This window comes from Lepus europaeus, chromosome 9, assembly GCF_033115175.1.
Source record: "Lepus europaeus isolate LE1 chromosome 9, mLepTim1.pri, whole genome shotgun sequence".
Taxonomy (NCBI): domain Eukaryota; kingdom Metazoa; phylum Chordata; class Mammalia; order Lagomorpha; family Leporidae; genus Lepus; species Lepus europaeus.
The window spans coordinates 102,610,569-102,629,699 of NC_084835.1; the positions used below are offsets into that span (position 1 = coordinate 102,610,569).

A 19,131-nucleotide genomic window follows, 5' to 3' on the forward strand; every position below is an offset into this window, starting at 1 on the left:
GGAGGCAGCAGATGATGGTGCAAGTTCTTGGGTCCCTGCCACCCTCGTGAGAGACCCAGACTAATTTCCAGGCACCCAACTTTGACCTGGCCCAGCATCAGCTGTTATGGGCGTTTAAAGGGTGAACCAACAGATGGAAGATACCTCCAGACCAGATCAAGGGAAAGAATCAGCTTCAATGTAGCTGTAGCTCAGGGAACCGTACAGTGAAATGCATGAATATATCTTCTTCTCCATTGTTTTTTTCAGTTGTGGCTCCAAGAGGTTGCTTGAGAGAACTCCCAAACTGCCATAGATTAATGTGAAATTTAAATCACAACAGCATGCTTTGCTATGCAACCTCAGCTTCAAGACAACCATCTTTCTTCCTCTTAGAAGTTTGCTATCCTGGGCCGGCACCATAGCTCACTAGGCTAATCCTCCGCCTGCGGTGCCAGCACTTGGCACTCCAGGTTCTAGTCCCGGGTGCTGCTCTTCCAGTCCAGCTCTCTGCTGTGGCCCAGGAGGGCAGTGGAGGATGGCGCAGGTCCTTGGGCCCTGCACCTGCATGGGAGACCAGGAGGAAGCACCTGGTTCCTGGCTTTGGATCAGCGCAGCATGCCGGCTACAACGCGTCAGCCTTAGCAGCCACTTGGGGGGTGAACCAACGGAAAAAGGAAGACCTTTCTCTCTCTCTCTCTCTCTCTCTCTCTCACTAACTCTGCCTGTCCAAAAAAAAAAAATAAATAAAAAAGAAGAGGAAGAAGAAGAAGAAGTTTGCGATCCTGATGCTTATAAATGGAGGAACCAACACAACACTGTTGATTTTTACAAACTCCAGTTGTGTTTCCCCCAAAAGATGACTCTAAATGGACCTGTGTGGTTTTGGTGTAGCAAGGCAGAGGGACAAACTAGGAAATGGCTTTCTGCTCATTGCTATGTGCGGGAAGAAGAAAACCAGGGCAAGGGCAAGTCTCCAGAAAGGACAGCAAAAAAGCAGAAGCACAGACGTGCCTATCGCTTGGGACACTGCAGCCAAAACTCCCAAGGGGCCCAGTCATCTTTACAAGTTGCTTAATCAATTAGAATCTCAGTCCTTTCTGGAAGGTGGACAGTGGATGGAGGGATTCAATCAAGCAAGGCAGCTGGAGTTATTGTAAACCGCTAAGCAGTACACATGTGTCCCAGAAATGGCAATCAACATAGGGAGTCAACCTTATTTTTTTAAAGATTTTATTTATTTATTTATTTACTTACTTACTTACTTATTTGAGTGGTAGAGGTAGATTTACAGACAGAGAGAGGGAGAAACAGAGAGAAAGGTCTTCCATCCACTGGTTCACTCCCTAAATGGCTGCAACAGCCGGAGCTGGGCCAAACTGAAGCCAGGAGCCAGGAGCTTCCTCCAGGTTCCTCACACAGATGCAGGGGACCAAGCACTTGGGCCAACCTCCAGTGTTTTCCCAGGCCATAGCAGGGAGCTGGATCAGAAGAGGAGCAGCCGGGACATGAACACACAGTGTCCATATGGAATGCCAGCGCTACAGAGGCTTAACCTACAGTCCCACAGCACATTATTTTTAAGAAAACAAACCCTGGGGCCAGCACTGTGGCACTGTGGGTAAGGAATATGATTCATACTGATTTCATTTTCTTGACACTTAGCAAAGTGAATGAATGCCTCTACACACAGCTCAGAAAAGGTAATAAGTGAGATAAATATTTGTGATGCTGACAATCCATGAAAATTGCATGAGCTTGGATGTTCCAATAACTTTCTGGAAACATAAAATAACCATTTCCCTCAAGAAATTTCTAAAGCTTCCTGAAGAGTTTTTTGAGAATTCCTATGAAAATTGCTCACCCATAATAAAACTGAAATTATAGATCAGTTTGGATTTTAAACTGTTTATACTGTTGGTTCAAAGATGAACAAAAACCCTATTGTCAATAAAAAAGAAATCAGTTTTTAAACAAAATAATCAAATTCAAAGTCAGGTTGCCTGAACTCTTAATGGAAGGCATCTTGTACAAGCCAGTATTTCTACTACATGGGAAAAAAAAAACCTGTTCTATTTAAGAAACAAAAGTAAGTCAAAGATTTACTAAGAATTAAGTTACAAGTACTTGTGATTCCAAAATGGAAGAATGATTTCTGCAGCTCTTCTTTCATTCTCTATAGAAAGCACGATGCTACAAAACTATCCTAGAAGTCTACAAGTATTCACAGTTCATAGGGAAGAAGATTTTAAAAGTTAATAATTACTGTTATTTCAGTGTTTCAAATATGTGTATATAACTGCCATGGTCAGCTCATTTCTGGACTATGTCATACGCGGGCCAAAATGCATGAATATGAACCAGACAGAAGGCCCAACATATGAGGCGAGATGTGAACAAGAAATAACAAGGAAAGAAAATGTTTGGAGGAGATCAATAAACTGAGAAAGAGAAATATTGGAGCATATAATATGGAGGAAACGACTAAGAATTTAGCCATTCTGAGGCTCATATAATAGTGTCTGATATCTTAGTGAACAACAGTTCTACACTGACAAGTTAAAATCTTGAAACAGATTTGACTTTGAACTTCATATATTTAATCATAACATACCATGACTATGGTGAACTTAGAATTCAAAAAGACAACAAAAATCTCAGAAAATGTGATGTGAGTTATTACATAACTGTCTGGAGAATTTGAGTCGTAGAACTGTTGTGATATCCATAAATCTACTTCCACCTCCAGCACACTAACGGCTGAGACTGCTTATAAATTATGAGTATTGGTAGGTAAGTCAAAAGAACGAAGAATGTTTTCTGTAGTTCTTCCTCCCATCTCTACAGAACTGAGGCGCACCCCAGGTAGCAGCTGCTGCAGGTCTTGTGTGTGCTGCACCTAGCAACTGTGGGAACAGTCGCCTTCTTGTCAGCAGAGGCAAATGCAGCAGCTCAAGTGCAGCTAGTGGGGAGATCACCATCTTGTCAACAGAAGCAAACATGGCAGCTCCGGTGCATAAAAGCAGCAACAGGCAGGGAGAAGGGACCATTCCAACATTAGTACTGGCTGCAGAGACTCCCGTACATGCCCAGCACAACTGTGAAATGAGTAGGGCTGCAGCCAGCAGGCATTGCACACACATGTGATCCAGGGATTTTACTAGAGGGAGAAATCCATGCTCCCCACTGACTTTGAGTCTGGCTGGGAGGATTGCCAGGGGGCTGGGTACCTACATATGACTGTAAGGTGGCCCCCAACTCTCAACATATCACAGGCTCCAGGGCTCCAGGGCTGAAACTACCTGGGTGGAGCACACATAGGCAGCTGGCTCTAGGAATGTCTCAGCCTCCCTGTGGGAAAGATGGGCTAGAGACGGAGAGTGCATCCTCTGTAACCCAGGACTGTGGGAGCCCTGAGTGCTGAGACTGTCAGAATTCTGTGACTGCATGATGTAGCTAGGTCTCTGGGCAATCACTGTGTGCCTCTCCACACTCTTAGAGCTCCCTGATTGCCTGGGGTGGGTCACTGCAGTGGGATCTGTGCTCACACAGAGGACTAAACAGATCCTTTGTGCAGTTCATGTGGAAGCACAGATGAGTGTTGCACCCACTGAGGGCTAGCACATAGGCACTGAAGAGAGGACATGAAGGTGCAATTATACCAACAGAGGGCTAACATACAGGCATGGGAGAGAGGACATGAGGGTAAAATTACATAAACAGAGGTGACCATAGCCCCCTTCTGTTAACAAGAGGAAGTCTGCCACATCCAACTTGGGTGTCACCCTAGATACTTTTCCCACCCTGGAGCCCTGATCAAAGCTCCCTGACCACACCCAGCACACACCTCTGGGTATTCACTGAAAGAGCAGACATTTCACTAAACTACAGAGGCATAGCCCAAAAGCCATCAGAGAAAAAACCAACAAGTATCTCCACAAGTGCCTAAAAATAAACACAAAAATTCAAGAAACAAGATTAAGGAATCCGACATGACCCTCCCCACACCCCAAAAGGAACACAAAAACACTTCAATATTAGAATGTGAAGATGCAACGATTGATGAAATGCCTGAAACAGAATTCAAAAGATTAATCATAAGATTACTCAGAAGCAATGAGAAGGAAATCCACAAATTAAAGAAATCCATACACGACATGAATGAAAAATTTTCCCATGAAATTGGGATTTTAAAGAGAAATTAAAAGGAAATATTAAAAATGAAGAACTCAATAGGGCAAGTAAACAATGTGATGGAAAGCATTAACAGCTTTGGTGAGACAGAAAAAGAATACTTGAACTAGAAGACAAATCTGTGGAAATGTTTCAGGTAAAAAAATAAGAAATTAGAAAACTTAAAACAGTGTTGGGGATTTATGTGATACTATCTCAAGTGTTTTTTTTTTTAATTTTTTTTTTTAATTTTTGACAGGCAGAGTGGACAGTGAGAGAGAGACAGAGAGAAAGGTCTTCCTTTGCCGTTGGTTCACCCTCCAATGGCCGCCACGGTAGGCGCGCTGCGGCCGGCGCACCGCGCTGATCTGATGGCAGGAGCCAGGTGCTTCTCCTGGTCTCCCATGGGGTGCAGGGCCCAAGGACTTGGGCCATCCTCCACTGCACTCCCTGGCCACAGCAGAGAGCTGGCCTGGAAGAGGGGCAACCGGGACAGGATTGGTGCCCCAACCAGGACTAGAACCCGGTGTGCCGGTGCCGCAAGGCGGAGGATTAGCCTAGTGAGCCGCGGCGCCGGAAACAACCCAACATAAGGGTCTTAGGAGTTCCTGAAGGTGTGGAAAGAGAGAATGGATATGAAGGCCTATTTAGTGAAATAATTACAGAAAACTTCCCCAATTTGGAGAAAGAAAGGGACATCCAATTACAGGAAGCACATAAGAACTCCTAATAGACATGACCAGAAAAGATCTTCACCATCACAATTTGTAGTCAAACTTTCCACAGTAAAACAGTTTCTAAAACATGCACAAGAGATAAGCCAGATTACTTTCAGAGGATCTCCAATTAGACTCACATCACAATTAGACTTCACATCAGAAACTACAGGATAGGTAAGAATGGAGACATAGTCCAAGTCTAAAAAGAAGAAAAACTATCGACCCAGAATACTGTACCCTGCAAAGCTCTCATTTATGAATGAAGGTGAAATAAAGACCTTCCATTACAAACAGAAATTGAAAGAATTTGTCACCACTCACTCACCCAGCTTTACAAAAGATGCTTAAGGACATGCAACACACAGAAATACAGAAAGGTAGCTATCATTATGAAAAAACATGAAGGTAGAAAATCTCCCAGTAAAAGTACAAAGGAAATCCATAGTAAACAATAGGAATATTTGTGGGAAAATGGCAAGGCCGATTTGTTACTTATCAATAGTAGCATTGAATGTCAATGGTTGCAACTCTCTAGTTAAAAGATACAGACTGGCTGAATGGATTAAAAAACAAGACCCATCTATTTGATGCCTACAAGAAACACACCTCATTAACAGATACACACAGAGTGAAACTGAAAGGAGGGAAGAAGATATTCCCTGCTATTGGAAAGCAAAAAAGAGCATCTGTACCCACCCTAATACCAGACAAAATAGACTAACCTAAAAACTGTAAAAATAGACAAAGAAGGGTGCTTGGAATAAATCAAGGATGTTAAAGATCTCTACAATGAAAGGTATAAAACATTAAAGAAAGAAATAGAAGACATTAAAAATGGAAAAATCTTCCACATTCATAGACTTGGAGAATTCATATCATCAAAATGTCCATACTATCAAAAATGATTTACAGATTCAATGTAATCCCAATCAAAGTACCAAGGACATTCTTCTCATCTAGAAAAAAAAATGCTAAAATTCATATGGAAACACAAGACCCAAATAGCTATAACAAGCTTATACAACAAAACAAAGCCAGAAGCATCACAATACCAGATTTCAAGACATACTACAGGCAGTTACAATCAAAACAGCCTGGTACTAGCAAAAATAATCAAAATCAATGGAACAGAATACAAACTCTAGAAATCAATCCATGCATCTAAAAGCTACTTGTCTTTGACAAAGGAGCTAAAATAAATCCCAAGGACTGTCTGCAACAAATGGTGCTGGGGAAACTGCATTTCCACATGCAGATGTTTGAAGCAAGACCTCTACCTTACACTTTACACAAAAATCCACTCACTATGGATCAAGTCTATGACCCAATGTCATCAAATTACTAGGGAACACTGGGGAATGTTCTGTTAATGTGCTCTCTGGGAGGCAGCAGATGATGGCACAAGTACTTGGGTCCCTGCCATCTCATGAGAGGCTCAGACTAATTTCTAGGCACCTGGCTTTGACCTGGCCCAACACCAGCTGTTGCAGGCATTTGTAAGATATCTCTGCATGTGTCTGTCTGCATTTCAAATTAAATGAAAATACAGGAAAATTCAATTAAAAAAAAAGAATCACAAGTATGAGAGTGGAATAAGTCAGGTTCTAGCCATCTCCAGACCAGAAATTGCAGTTGTCCTGCTTTCTTGGGAGGCCAAAAGCTTCTTGTCCATTGGCCAGAATACCAATGAAGAAGAAAGAAACCAGGAACTGATTTTACTTAGGAAGTAGATATGCAAACCTTTTAGTGCATGCAGCACTGGATTTGAGTTGCAGTAGCTTGTTTTCCAAAGATAGTTTTCTTTCTAGCAGTGTTCTCTTTTCCTAGGAGAAAACAAGATACAGTTTTTGCTTATTTCTGAGGGTGTGTGTGTGTGTGTGTGTGTGTTTGGTAAGGCATTCGTGCAAACTGTTCAAAAAGAAATTTCTTGTAATTTGAGCAACAAAGCTTGAACTGAAGAGCAAATTTCATGTAAGCAGTTCCAACCCACCCCCGAGGAGGTGTACTCGCGCATTTTCCTGTGTTCTTCACAAGTAGCTCAATGGTAGGTAAACGGTGGTTGTCCTCACTCCAGTACCCACCTGAAAAGATTTGGCACCTCCTCAAGCCCACTGCTAAGAAACCTGTGCTGGCCGGCGCCACGGCTCACTAGGCTAATCCTCTGCCTTGCAGCGCCGGCACACCGGGTTCTAGTCCCGGTTGGGGCACCGGATTCTGTCCCGGTTGCCTCTCTATCAGGCCAGCTCTCTGCTATGGCCAGGGAGTGCAGTGGAGGATGGCCCAAGTGCTTGGGCCCTGCACCCCATGGGAGACCAGAAACACCTGGCTCCTGCCATAGGATCACCACGGTGCGCCAGCCGCAGTGCGCCAGCCGCAGCAGCCATTGGAGGGTGAACCAATGGCAAAGGAAGACCTTTCTCTCTGTCTCTCTCTCTCTCACTATCCACTCTGCCTGTAAAAAAAAAAGAAAGAAAGAAACCTGTGCTAAAAAAGAAATCTCTCCCATGTCGCTCTGTCCATTGCATCCCAAATAAACAGCTTGTCCAGCCCCGTCAAGAAGTGGGCTCTTCCACTATTGCACACGCTCTGCCCACATTAGGATATGTTGTCATTCTCCAAGTACACTCTTGCATTTATCCTGACACCTCTGCCTGGCCACATGGCATCTGTCAGAGAGTGGTTAATTAGTAAGTGCATTTTATATGTAGGAACAAAGCCACAAATGATAAAAGTACTACCTAATTAGTATCCAGGAGGAACTATAACAGTAAGAAACAATACCTGAAGAAAATGCCTTAACTTAATTAGGAAACCACACTTTTTCCAATCAGAAGAAAATAGATAAGTTTAAGAAAAATCAAGCTATGATGACTGCATTCATTTTAGATTTGAGGGTAACATACCAAAATAGGGAATTTAGAATTTGGTTGGCCAATACAAATTGTCAAGTCAGAGCACTGAGGAAGAGACAGGAAAAACAAATGGGGATGGAAATGATCGGAGAAGAGGCTTTTAAACTATCTGAAACACTTACTGCTATATTTATATGGGTATTACACAAGGCAGCACTATATACTTGTATCAGAATGTCTTTGAACATGGACCGATCTGCTCTTGAAATTTTTGCCAAAGTTTTAACTTCTCTGGGCCTAATCACATCTTTGACCATCTGACCCAAGAATGTTAACTCTTCCAGAGAATTTCCTTGGAACTGACTTGGTTATTTGACTAGGGCCCAGATTCTGTAATGCTGTATGTGAATTTGTGGGCTTCTATCTGGTAGAAAAGATAGTCCCAAAAGTTATGATTTAATTGCCTTCAAAATATTAATCAGTTTTTCATCTAACCTGGTAATTCTACTCTGTATTCCTTTTTTGGCCTAGAAGTAGCCAGTTTCTAAAACTATTTTATTGAATCCAGCCTTATCATTTTATTGTTTCCCCCCAAATTGATGTGTAAATAAAACATCTGGCATGTATTCATTCTATATTTGTATGAGTCACGTTTCTTTCTGAACATCCGCAATACAGAAATAGTATCACTTATATTGAAATTCTGTGATGAATAACGTATCCATGGTTGCCTGGCTCATAGTTGGCCCTCAATATCTAATCCTTTGAAGGCACTGACTTTTATGCCTTCTGTTACCTTTAGAAATTTTACTTTCTCAAATGGCTTGTTTCATTCTTGCACCATAGAAACTGTCCCAGGTTAGTCCTCACTGTTTTCAAATTATTTCTGAAGTATCACAGGTACAGCTCACGAGCTTATGATGCTGTTTGGATGATCAAAGAAGCACATCACAGATAATGTATTTCAGTATGTAGGATGGGGGGAAGTGGTGTTTAACAAACACGTTCCCTAATGTAATTGTACTTGATTATTTTCATAACAAGGATTCAAGGATATCAGGCATCTGGTTAAATGAATGGCTTGGACTCGTCACGTCTCCTCTTTCACAACACAGAAAATCATTATGCCAGCTAGTGCTTCTAGGGAGCATCTTCCAAAAAAGGAAGGGAGCTCACAGCACCATCGAGAGGACTGCCAACTGTGGCCAAGGTCACACCTCTAGGGAGCTCAAGGTTTCCTGTACCCTTATACCCAGCCCCAAAGAAGTCAGGGGCATGGTGAAAAGGGTTGTGAACTAGAAACGGGACAATGGCAGAATCGTGTCTTGTTCACTCTGTCCTCATTTATAAAATGAAAAGAAACCAAGTGGTCCTAAAAGTGCCTTTGAGCTCTAAAATTGTAACAATGATTCTGGAAACAAAATGATGCAATGGAATTGCACTGCTAGCAAAAGGAACATATGCCAGATTAAAATGCTCTTACTGGGCATCTTTGCTGCTTTTGCACTGTGTGTGGAATTCATTCTCACTGCATTCCTGATTACACTGCGACAGATGGGGAAGGTTTTAAGTAATGTGTTCATTACCAGACCTCATGCCACTAATGGCTCTTTATTGGAGCATAGCCTGACCCAAGTGAGGAGCCAAGGAAGCCTTCTCCAGGGGTCCCCACAGCCAGGGCCCTATTTACCAGCTTCCGTGCAGATGCGCTTTGCTCATTTCCACCTCCTTTTTGCAGGCATGTCTTTTTTCACATTTATACAAAGGTTCAGTGTCCCGGCCTTCGATACCCCACCCCCATCAAGAAAGCTTCCTTTAAAGTCTCCTCTCAGTATTTCCTTAAACCAAGAAGATGCTGCCATGCTTTGTCTCTTATGGTTTTATTCATGAATATCTGCTTATTTCTTTTATAAACATAAAGTATCTTTCAACAAAACATTTTTTAAAAAACTCTTACACACTGTTCCTCTACCCATCCCTCTTATTTCCATCTTCCAGAGGTATCATTAGGCTCTTCTCTAGGGAGTCACAGGACTGGAAGGTCGCTGCCCATCCCACTGAGGTATAGGCAAGCTGTCCACCCTCTTTGTCACAGAAGTCCTAGAGAAAGGCCCAAGTTGTAGGCCAATAGTAAGGTAGACTAAGCTATGAACTCAATAATGTCCCACCAGTGTCTGAGCCACTGAACTTTCTTCTAGCATATAGAGCTTACAGCTTCCATAAAGGACCCCATGGAGGATTTTACAAAAAGATGTGAGCCCCATGCACTCCAGATCTTGCATAATAATGAAGCTATGCATGGCCAGTGTTGTGGCACAGTGCTCAGGCCTGGCCTGTGACACCAGCATCGCATTTGGGTGCCAGTTCCCTGAGGAAAAAACAGTAGAAGATGGCCCAAGTGTTTGAGCCCCTGCCACCCATGTAGAAGACCTGGATAAAGTTCCTGGCTTCAACCTGGCCCAGCAATGGCCCTTGTGACCATCTGGGGAGTGATCCAGTGGATGGAAGATCTGTCTCTCCCTCTCTGTAACTCTGACTTTCAAAATAAATAAATCTTTTAAAAATGAATAAAAATAAGACTATGACTGCTTCAACTACAAATGCATATCCAGCTTCCATCCCTGCTCTGCAGCACGTGGTAGATGCTCAAATACTCATTGACTAAACCATCGTGTCAACACACCCCAGAATTCTGAGATGAACCCAGGTAGGAGAGAACTCCTAGGAGCTGGATATAGAAATTATCTTCCACAGTTCTTTTTGAGTTGTTGTTGCTGTTATTGTTTTGCTAATTTTCAAGCACTGAGAGGCAGCTGGTGTTACTGGATTTGAGATAGGGTGATCATGAATCTAAGCTTAAATTTCAAGCTGGTTAATCATGTTGTTTGGTTAAACAACGCTGTTCCCTTTCCAAAATTGTCTTCCTTCCCTAAGTGCAAACATTCTTCCTGCTATCTTTGTTAAACTATGCATCACAGGAGAAAGTATGCTGATGTTACAAAGTATTCAATAAAATATTACAGTTTTTCCAAAACAGCATCACTATATATTGATATGCCTGGATAATTCAAGCGAGCAAGTACATTGTAGCTCGGTAATTCTATTTAAGTATAAGAAGCAGTGATCCACTTTATAATACAGATGTACCTGTGTTCTTATCATAAGATTCAGTTAAGTTTGAACTTAAGTCTCAAGATTTCCCCAGGGGACCACCATTATGATGACAAACTCAACCAAATTCACAGCATTAAAAAAATACCCCTGAAATGTGGTAATTTTGAAGTGGAATTTCTAAAACAACATAAGCCATGCCGAATCATATAACAAATTAAGGCTGAGAATAGCAGAGGCAAATCAGGGAGTTAATACAATAAATACGAGAATAAAATGTAACAGACAGTCTTCCCTATTTTCCAAAGCCTATATTCTTATCTACTCCCAATTCAGTTTCTCTTGTTTTGCTCTTAAAATATACTAGCTCTTTTTAAAATCCTAAACAACAAGGCTTGCAAAATTAAGCTTCTGTGTACTCCTCTTGTCTGTGTTTGGAATGCCAGCATCTTAAAAGAACACAGCATAAAATTTTTATAATTTTTCTTTTTTTGCTCTTCTATAAATGTATCTTTTGAAAGTTTCAATATCTATAGAATGACTCTTTTTTAATGGGAAAAGCCTCTCTTAGTGCAGCCATAGGTTTTCGCAAATCCAAAGTGAACCGGGGTAGCCAAAAATGGATACTGCACTAACTCGAAGACATCAACACGCAATGGCTACAGGCTCCTTGTATTTTTGCTCTTAGTTGGTGAACTTTGTGATCTTTTTCATTATTTCCATTCACAGCTACACAGTTCTTCTTTCACGACAATACATTTACTAGAAAAAGGAAGTGCAGTCTTGCAGAGCACTAAATCAATAGCCACAATACAACTCATTAAATGTTTAAGAGGAGAAACTGACATTACAGGGTACTTCCCAAAACTGAATCCTGCAAAGAATCCTTTCACTGACTATGATCTTACTTCATTTAACGTCCTATTTATTTCAGTATTATGTTTTTTCATCCTCCACCTATCCCTGTTGGGGAGAAGTTCTTTTAAGTCTCCAGGGGCTGACCTTCTCCATTCTCTGTACAAGGTTCTCCAGTTCTGTGATGTGACTCTGCTTTTCTTCAAGTTTTTCAGCAATTTGATTCAGATTTTCAACATGTTGTTTTAACTTCTGTTCTTTTTCAAGCTTGTTAACCTTTGGTCAGAAAAACAGTTGTCAGACTCTTGTTTTTATTAAACTTATACACAAATTATTTCCTTCTAGAATGTTCTAATTAGCCTCCAGAAATAAAACATTCACACTTGTTGATAAATGCACTCTTTTAGTTGTAGTTTCCTTCAAACTAAACCTGCTATATGTACCACACCAACATTAAATCAATAGGGAATTAATAATAATGTAAATATTATTCCTAGAATGTTTACATTCGTTACCATAAAATATACTTCCTGAATTGGTATAAGGAAAAGTGAAATTTTTCTCAATAAAAATTATCTAGAAAAAATTTTATATATTCACTAAAAGTGTTTTATTTTAAATCAGATAGTGTCATAAAAGCAGAATAATTGTCATTAGGAATCATGGGGTTACTTTATAACCTATAGCAGGAGTTGTGCTGAAAGACCATAGAAAGTGGACTGTCCACCTGGCAGCCCATAAACCATGCTGGGCATGTTTCAACTGACTTCCAACTGACACACACACACACACACACATAGCTCCATGTACATTTAACAGAACTCAAGGTTTCACAAAAAAATTAAGATGTCTCACTTCCCTTGAAAACACCAGGTGGGCATTCCTGCCAGGATACTCCAGGCTGAAGCTGAGCCCCCACCTCATAGTAATAGGTGCATCCTGTCACCACACACACTGCACCATGCACAGTGCACCTGCCGGTCACATCACCCAGTCACTTCACTCACTTAGGATTCATCTGCACCTTGCATACAGGTGAGTTTGGACCAGCACCACCAGAACTGAGAGCATGAGGGGTGTCAGCTTTAGGCAGTGGATTGCTTCCAATGGTCCACCAGGGACCTTCCTAGGCGTGAACTGGCAGAGACCCAGATTAAACAAATGAACTTCCCTGGCAGCTGTTTCTTAACATGAGTTTCAACACACACACACATACACACACATACACACCACCTTTTTTTCTCACCTGGTCCTACCATAGGAGGAGATTTCAAAAAGTATGTACAGTAGGGTAACTACAGACACAGTTAATATTCTGTATATTTCTCTATAAAAAATAAAAACTAGAAGATACATTTTGGCTGTTTTCAATATGAAAAAAATGTTAATACATATATTCATCCAGAATGGAAATTACACAATGCTTGCACCTACCAAAATATCACATAGTACCCCATAAATATGTATGACTTTTATATTCATGGGAAATGTGTATTATGTGGGAAAATATGCGTGGATTTCAATAATTTTTCTACCAATATAAATTTATCTTTTTTATTTGAGAGGTAGATCTTCCATCTACTCATCCATTCCCCAAATACCTGTTACAGGCAGGGCAAGGTGGAGGCCAAAGCTGGGAGTCCAGAACTCAATCCAGATCTCCCACCTACATAGCAGGAGCCCAGCCAGCTGAGCCTCACTGCCGAGCTCCAAGGTTAGCGTTGATAGGAAACTGGGATCAGGAGTGGAGTCTACAAACAGACCCAGGTACCCTGATATGGGATGCTGACGTCTTAACATCTCAAACACACCCCTTTTATAGAAATTTAGCTTTTAATTTTATTTTTCCATGAACATTTTGATTTGCCCTCATACATTTTTCAAAGTTTTCTTAGTCCTAGTATACAGACTTCAGATTTTAGAGCAGAAATATGTATGTACAAATGTGTACATGTTTTATACTTATTTATATATGAGCATATATGAAAACATAAAACTCAATAATATATATTTAAATATATATTTGCATACATATTTTTATTGTTTGTTTGTTTAATCTGAAGAAGGTATTCTAGAACTAAAATAACTGGGAACCCATAGGCCCAGCCCTGTCGATCTAGAGATAGGGAAACCCAGGCCAGAAAGGCGGAACGATTCAATCTGGATCCACTCAGTCAAAAGCAGAAGCCACAGAGCGGTCAGTGGCCAGTCTGTGCTCTGCAGGGACTCTGGGTGAGAACAGCAACACAGCAGCTCAGTGACCTCTGGTGTTGGCCTAGGCCAGCAAGGGGAAGTCAGCAAAGAAAACAGATACCCTGTCCCTTCCTCAAGCCTGCCATGTCACCTGACCATTGCTTGTCTCACATCCCAAAAAGAGGGACTCCTTCACTAGTGGACGAGCTGCTGGTATGGTACCTGGAGTGAGTGTTTGCTGTCCTCATGCTTTCTCCTCGTGTCTTCAGCTTGTGTTTGGTAGTTATCAAACAACTTCTGGGCCACATTTCTCAGGGCTGCTGCTCCCGCTTCTCTGGAGGCTTCCAGCTAGGAAACAAAGTCACCCTTCAAAGAACTCCATGTGCCCAACAGCTAATCCACTTACATGCAAGCCTTTCACTACTGACACCCACAAAAGTACTGTGTCTTCATGAAAGAGAAATGGGCCAAGGTTGGAGCATTAAGGGCAAAGAGCTGAAGTGTCACAGACTCTTTTAAAATTAAATATAAAGAAATAATCCAGGATGGCTGCAAAGATTTGCCTTCCTGGACATTCACTGCATTAAGTAGACCCCAAAAAGGAGAATGTGAAGCCTTCAATAATAGATTAAACAAATGATGAGACATTTAACTGTGAAGGCTACAGTTAGTACTCAGTAAATACATAAGCAGTTTTGAAAATTTATTGTGATAAGAACACTTGACGTGAGATGTACTCTTTTAACAAACGTGCAAGTGTACCACAGGGTATTATTAACTACAGCACAATGCTGTGCTCTAGACCTCTGGGACATATTAGCATAAATGAATCTCAATCCATCGAAACCTTTGGAAGATTACCCCAAGGATGACAGTAGTCTCCAAAACGACAAAAAAGCGAGATTCAATGTCTGAAACCTAAACATGCTTCTGCACGTATATGAGAACCCACAGGTGAGTGTGGATGCTTCTCTGTCTTTACAAACCCAAGAATTCCACAGCTATCTTCTTAGCTCAAAGGCTCAAAATACAAACTGTGGCATTTCTCCTTAACAGTCCTACCTTGATTTTCAATATTTCATTCTCCTTGTTCATCTGTAAAAGCTGCAGATCTTTTCTTTTCACCTTTTCCCTGAGTAAATCCGAACCGCAACAGGTGGGGTCCGTTTCAGAATCAGAGCCATTTTGAATGTTTTCTTGGTGCTGAAACAAACACAGAAATCACAGACCCAACGGTTCCTGCCCTCTACACAACAACAGGTATCACTCAGTCCCACAAATATCAAAGCAGATTCAGGTCAGTACAAGCAGAATAAATCTTTGGAATTTCAAATATCAATGGGGAATTCAAGAGGAAGCAGCTGGCAGCTTGCCTCTGTCTTTGCTCAAATTTGCACAGATTCTTGTTATTAAAAGTGATAGAACTACCTCTTTTATATTTCCTACAGTTTCAAACATATTGCTAAAAGTTTCTAGGTGGAAAATAATATTCACAAGGCCAAGGTTTTTTAAAAAGAAAAAACAAAGTTATGAACATAAATACATTTGATCTTTATTAAATTACAGACTAATAGCATCAGGCCTAACAGTTGCAATATATGATACTCAATGTTAAATGATGCTTCTCCATAATCACCTCATACTACATTTCCAATCAGAGCTATCAGAACTATTACTGCCCATATAAGTCTATATAAACTCAAGCTCATTGAAAATATACCTGGAGTACTAATTTCATCTGAAATCATGGACATATGTAGGTGGAAAGGACTATTAGAAACCATCTAAATTAATCCATCCATTTTACAGATATGGAAACTGAGGACCAGTGCCCAAGATAATGCAGCAAGTGAAAAATCTCCTGGCCCTGGATGTATTGTCCATCTGTAATTTTCGCTCGTTCCATTTATTCCCTAGTAGAGAAATGATGATGCGATCACACATACCCTGCGATTACAGCAGCAACTTCTATTTGTTAAGCACCTGTCATGTTCTAGGTCAAAAACACTCCAAACACTAGAAGGAATTATGTTCTTCATACAGATGATGAGTTTGGAGATGAGAGAGTTTAGTAAGACCAAGGTTATACCTAAAATAACTGCCAGAACAAGAATGAGAATCCAAGTGTGCTAAACTTTAGTTCTCTGCACTGCAGTAGCCTGACTACACTTATAGACATGGAAAATGAAAGGAACAGAGTGCCTGCAGATAGCATCCTCTCTCGTCGTAACTCTGCCACGGTCTTGTTTTATATGGTTCAGACCCCTATGCATAGTGTCTCTCCCCACTGACAGTAGGGACTTTCTTGTTTTAACTTGTTAAAGGACTCTTGCAGAAGGGAGTTACTGGCCATGATAGATGATGACAAAGGTCCTGGAACAGGGCTTCTAGAACTTCCCTATGAAGGAGTTGGTGGGAGGTCTGGTTGGAAATGTACATTCTGCTGCAGGAGTTCCAGGATGGAGGCTTGCAGTTGCTTTTCTAACAAGCTCCCACGGATACTGATGCTGATAATCCTGGGACTGCAGCTACACCTTGAGAGTAGCAAGGCAAGGTCATGATCGTGAAATCCCTATTAGGCCAGGGGGCTGCTGTTTTGGTGTGAGGTTGGTTTGCTGACCTTCCATGGTTTGAGGTGCCTTAGACAGGCACTTAGCAGATTTTTGTCCCGATCTCAAAGAAGCTTCCCTATCAGGGCCACCAACAATCCACACATCGCCATGTCCAGGAGTTAGTCCTCACTTGACTTAACCCATGGACAACATTTGACAGAGCGGCCTGCCATCCATCCTGGAACCCTTTGCTCACTTGCTCTCAGTGGCTTCCTTCCTTCCTACTCTTCTTCCTGACTCACCAACCCCTCTTCTCAGCTTTCTGGCTTGGTTCTTCTGAACACCAAGACACCAGAAAACTCAAGACAGTCTTTGCATCATTTCTCTTTTGTTTTTAAAAATATTTGTGTATTTATTTGAGAGAGAGAGAGTGACTGTCGGGAGAGACAGAGAGAGATCTTCCATCTGCTGGTTCACTCCCCAAATGCCAGAACTAAAACAGACCGAAGCTAGGACATGAATTCCCTCCAGGTCTCCTATGGAGGTGGCAAGAAGCCAAGGACTTCAATCATCATTTGCTGCCTCCCAGGTGCATTAGCAAAAAGCTGGATTAGAAGCATGGAATAGCCGGGACTGGAATGAGGTGCTCTAATAAGGGATGCAGGAATCCCAAGAAGTGGCTCAATCCACTGCTCCGCAATGCCTATCCCTTATCTCTCTTTTCTTTCAACACTTGAATGGTAATTCCTTCCAATTTCAGAATTTTAAATACCGTCCATGAAACACCCAGAAATATCCACCCAGTAACTATGACCTTGTAGCCCTGACCTTTACTGTCAACTCCAAACTTCTGTGTTCAGCCACCTATTTCTTGAAAGTCTAATAGATAACTCAAAATAGCCCAAACTGAACATTTATTCTTCTCCATCATTCCCAAACATAGCTTTTCCCCCACAATTTCATAGAACTTAATTTAAGAAAATAAGTGAAGCTAATTGTGGTAGCTTGGGAGGTTGAGGATGAAAGGGGAGCAAGTTTATGCACCAGACACTGTGTTCTGGTGTAGCCTGGCCTCACCGTGTAGCGGATAACACTGATGACTTACACTTGGCTCAGATGAAGATGAACCTCACATAACCCAGACAAGTCAAAATGCAGATCTTGAGACCTTAGGTATATGAGATTATTTCAAGAAGTTCATGGAAAATGAAATAAAAAGATAAGTTTATTTTGGTGCAATATAAATTTGAAATCAATGCATACAAGTAGTCTTCAAAAGACTCATAGAAATACATAATATGCAACTAGTTTGTATGCATTTCAAAATTGTTTTGCACCAAAATAAAATCTAATCTTTTAAGCCCATCTTTCCATGTCCATCTTGAAGTACCTTCACTTAAGGCTAGTCTTAGGTATGGAATTGCATTTAAGTTTGTTGACTGCCTGGCAAGGCCCTCACGTAACTCAGGCCTAACTTCAACAGAGTGTCCCTTGGAAACGTTTTCCCTTACTGGGAAACATGGCTGCCATGTATCCTGGCTGGGCCAACATCTTCCCATACACTTTAGATAAGTAATTTAATATTCAAGTAAGGTCTTATCACCGAAACTGATTCTACTATTGATGTCCGTGAAAACACATTTCACACATATGGCAATTAACATCTTTAGATAGGTGCAAAATACTCTATCATTTATTGTTTAAAGCTTTGAAGAGAATAATAATTACCAAAAAGTTACTTAAAAGAGGCCTATATGGTTTTATGCTAATTTTCAAAAATACAGGACAATTTTGATAAGTTTATTACCTTTGCATTTAGTTTGTGATTTGTACTGCTAGGTCCTACTTCATTTTTAAACATTTGATTCCGGATCTTTTCCAGAGTACTTCGAATCTAGAGGGAAAAATCATTTTTTCAAAGTCATTTAATACCAAATGCTATCTGTCTGTATATCAGCTATAGAGTACTTGTTTTATCTATAAACTAAAACATATATTCTCATGTCAGATATAAATAACTGCAGTAAACTCAAACTTGCATTTCGGCTGATATTGCTTAGACTGCTGAAAATAAGCATTTGGTCTTTATAACTCTTCAAAAAAACCCCTAAAATATAATCACTTAAATTTATATTATGCTACAAGATAATTATCATTGAGTAATTAGAACTTAATGCAATGTATTTAGTTCTATTTTTCTATACATATATATATAGTAATTTAGTACTAAATTACTGTTTAGTAATTACAATAAAACAATTACTATTTAGTAATCACTACAAAATAATTACAATCTAGTAATTACTACAAAATAATTACTAATTAGTAATTACTACAAAATAATTATTATTAAGTACTACAGAATAATTAATAATAGGAGATCATACACATTTTTGCATGTAACATATGCCCTATGTCTTGACTGACCGATGGAAGGCACTCATAGATGATTTAATTAACTGACCTAAACAAGTTATGAATGATCAATGTCAGAATTTATCCATCTGTTCCAAGAAACAGTTAATATGAATACAAACTTTTGTCAGCCCTATCATCTCGGATTCTCTTAGGACTTCAGACTTTTAATGAAGTAACAGCAATAGCTACCCGAGCTGTGAAAAGGGGCAAGGTGACGCTCAGCAGGAAACATAAACATCTACTTAAGAACACAGTGTCAGCCCTCATGAAACAAGTAGG

The 19,131-nt window shown here is 40.6% G+C and overlaps 1 protein-coding gene across 6 annotated transcripts in view; it reads right to left on the bottom strand.

Annotated features, from left to right (window-relative positions):
- CCDC68 (coiled-coil domain containing 68) overlaps nt 1-19,131 on the bottom strand; it is a 52,530-nt gene that overhangs the window by 21,610 nt on the left and 11,789 nt on the right. For all 6 annotated transcript variants that reach the window (XM_062201696.1, XM_062201695.1, XM_062201692.1 and 3 more), the window contains 5 exons: nt 18,242-18,328; nt 14,945-15,085; nt 14,105-14,230; nt 11,837-11,965; nt 6,612-6,694 (listed from right to left, as the gene is read on the bottom strand). In XM_062201696.1, coding sequence (XP_062057680.1) covers nt 6,612-6,694; nt 11,837-11,965; nt 14,105-14,230; nt 14,945-15,085; nt 18,242-18,328 — 566 coding nt within the window. The remainder of the gene's footprint in view (nt 1-6,611; nt 6,695-11,836; nt 11,966-14,104; nt 14,231-14,944; nt 15,086-18,241; nt 18,329-19,131) is intronic.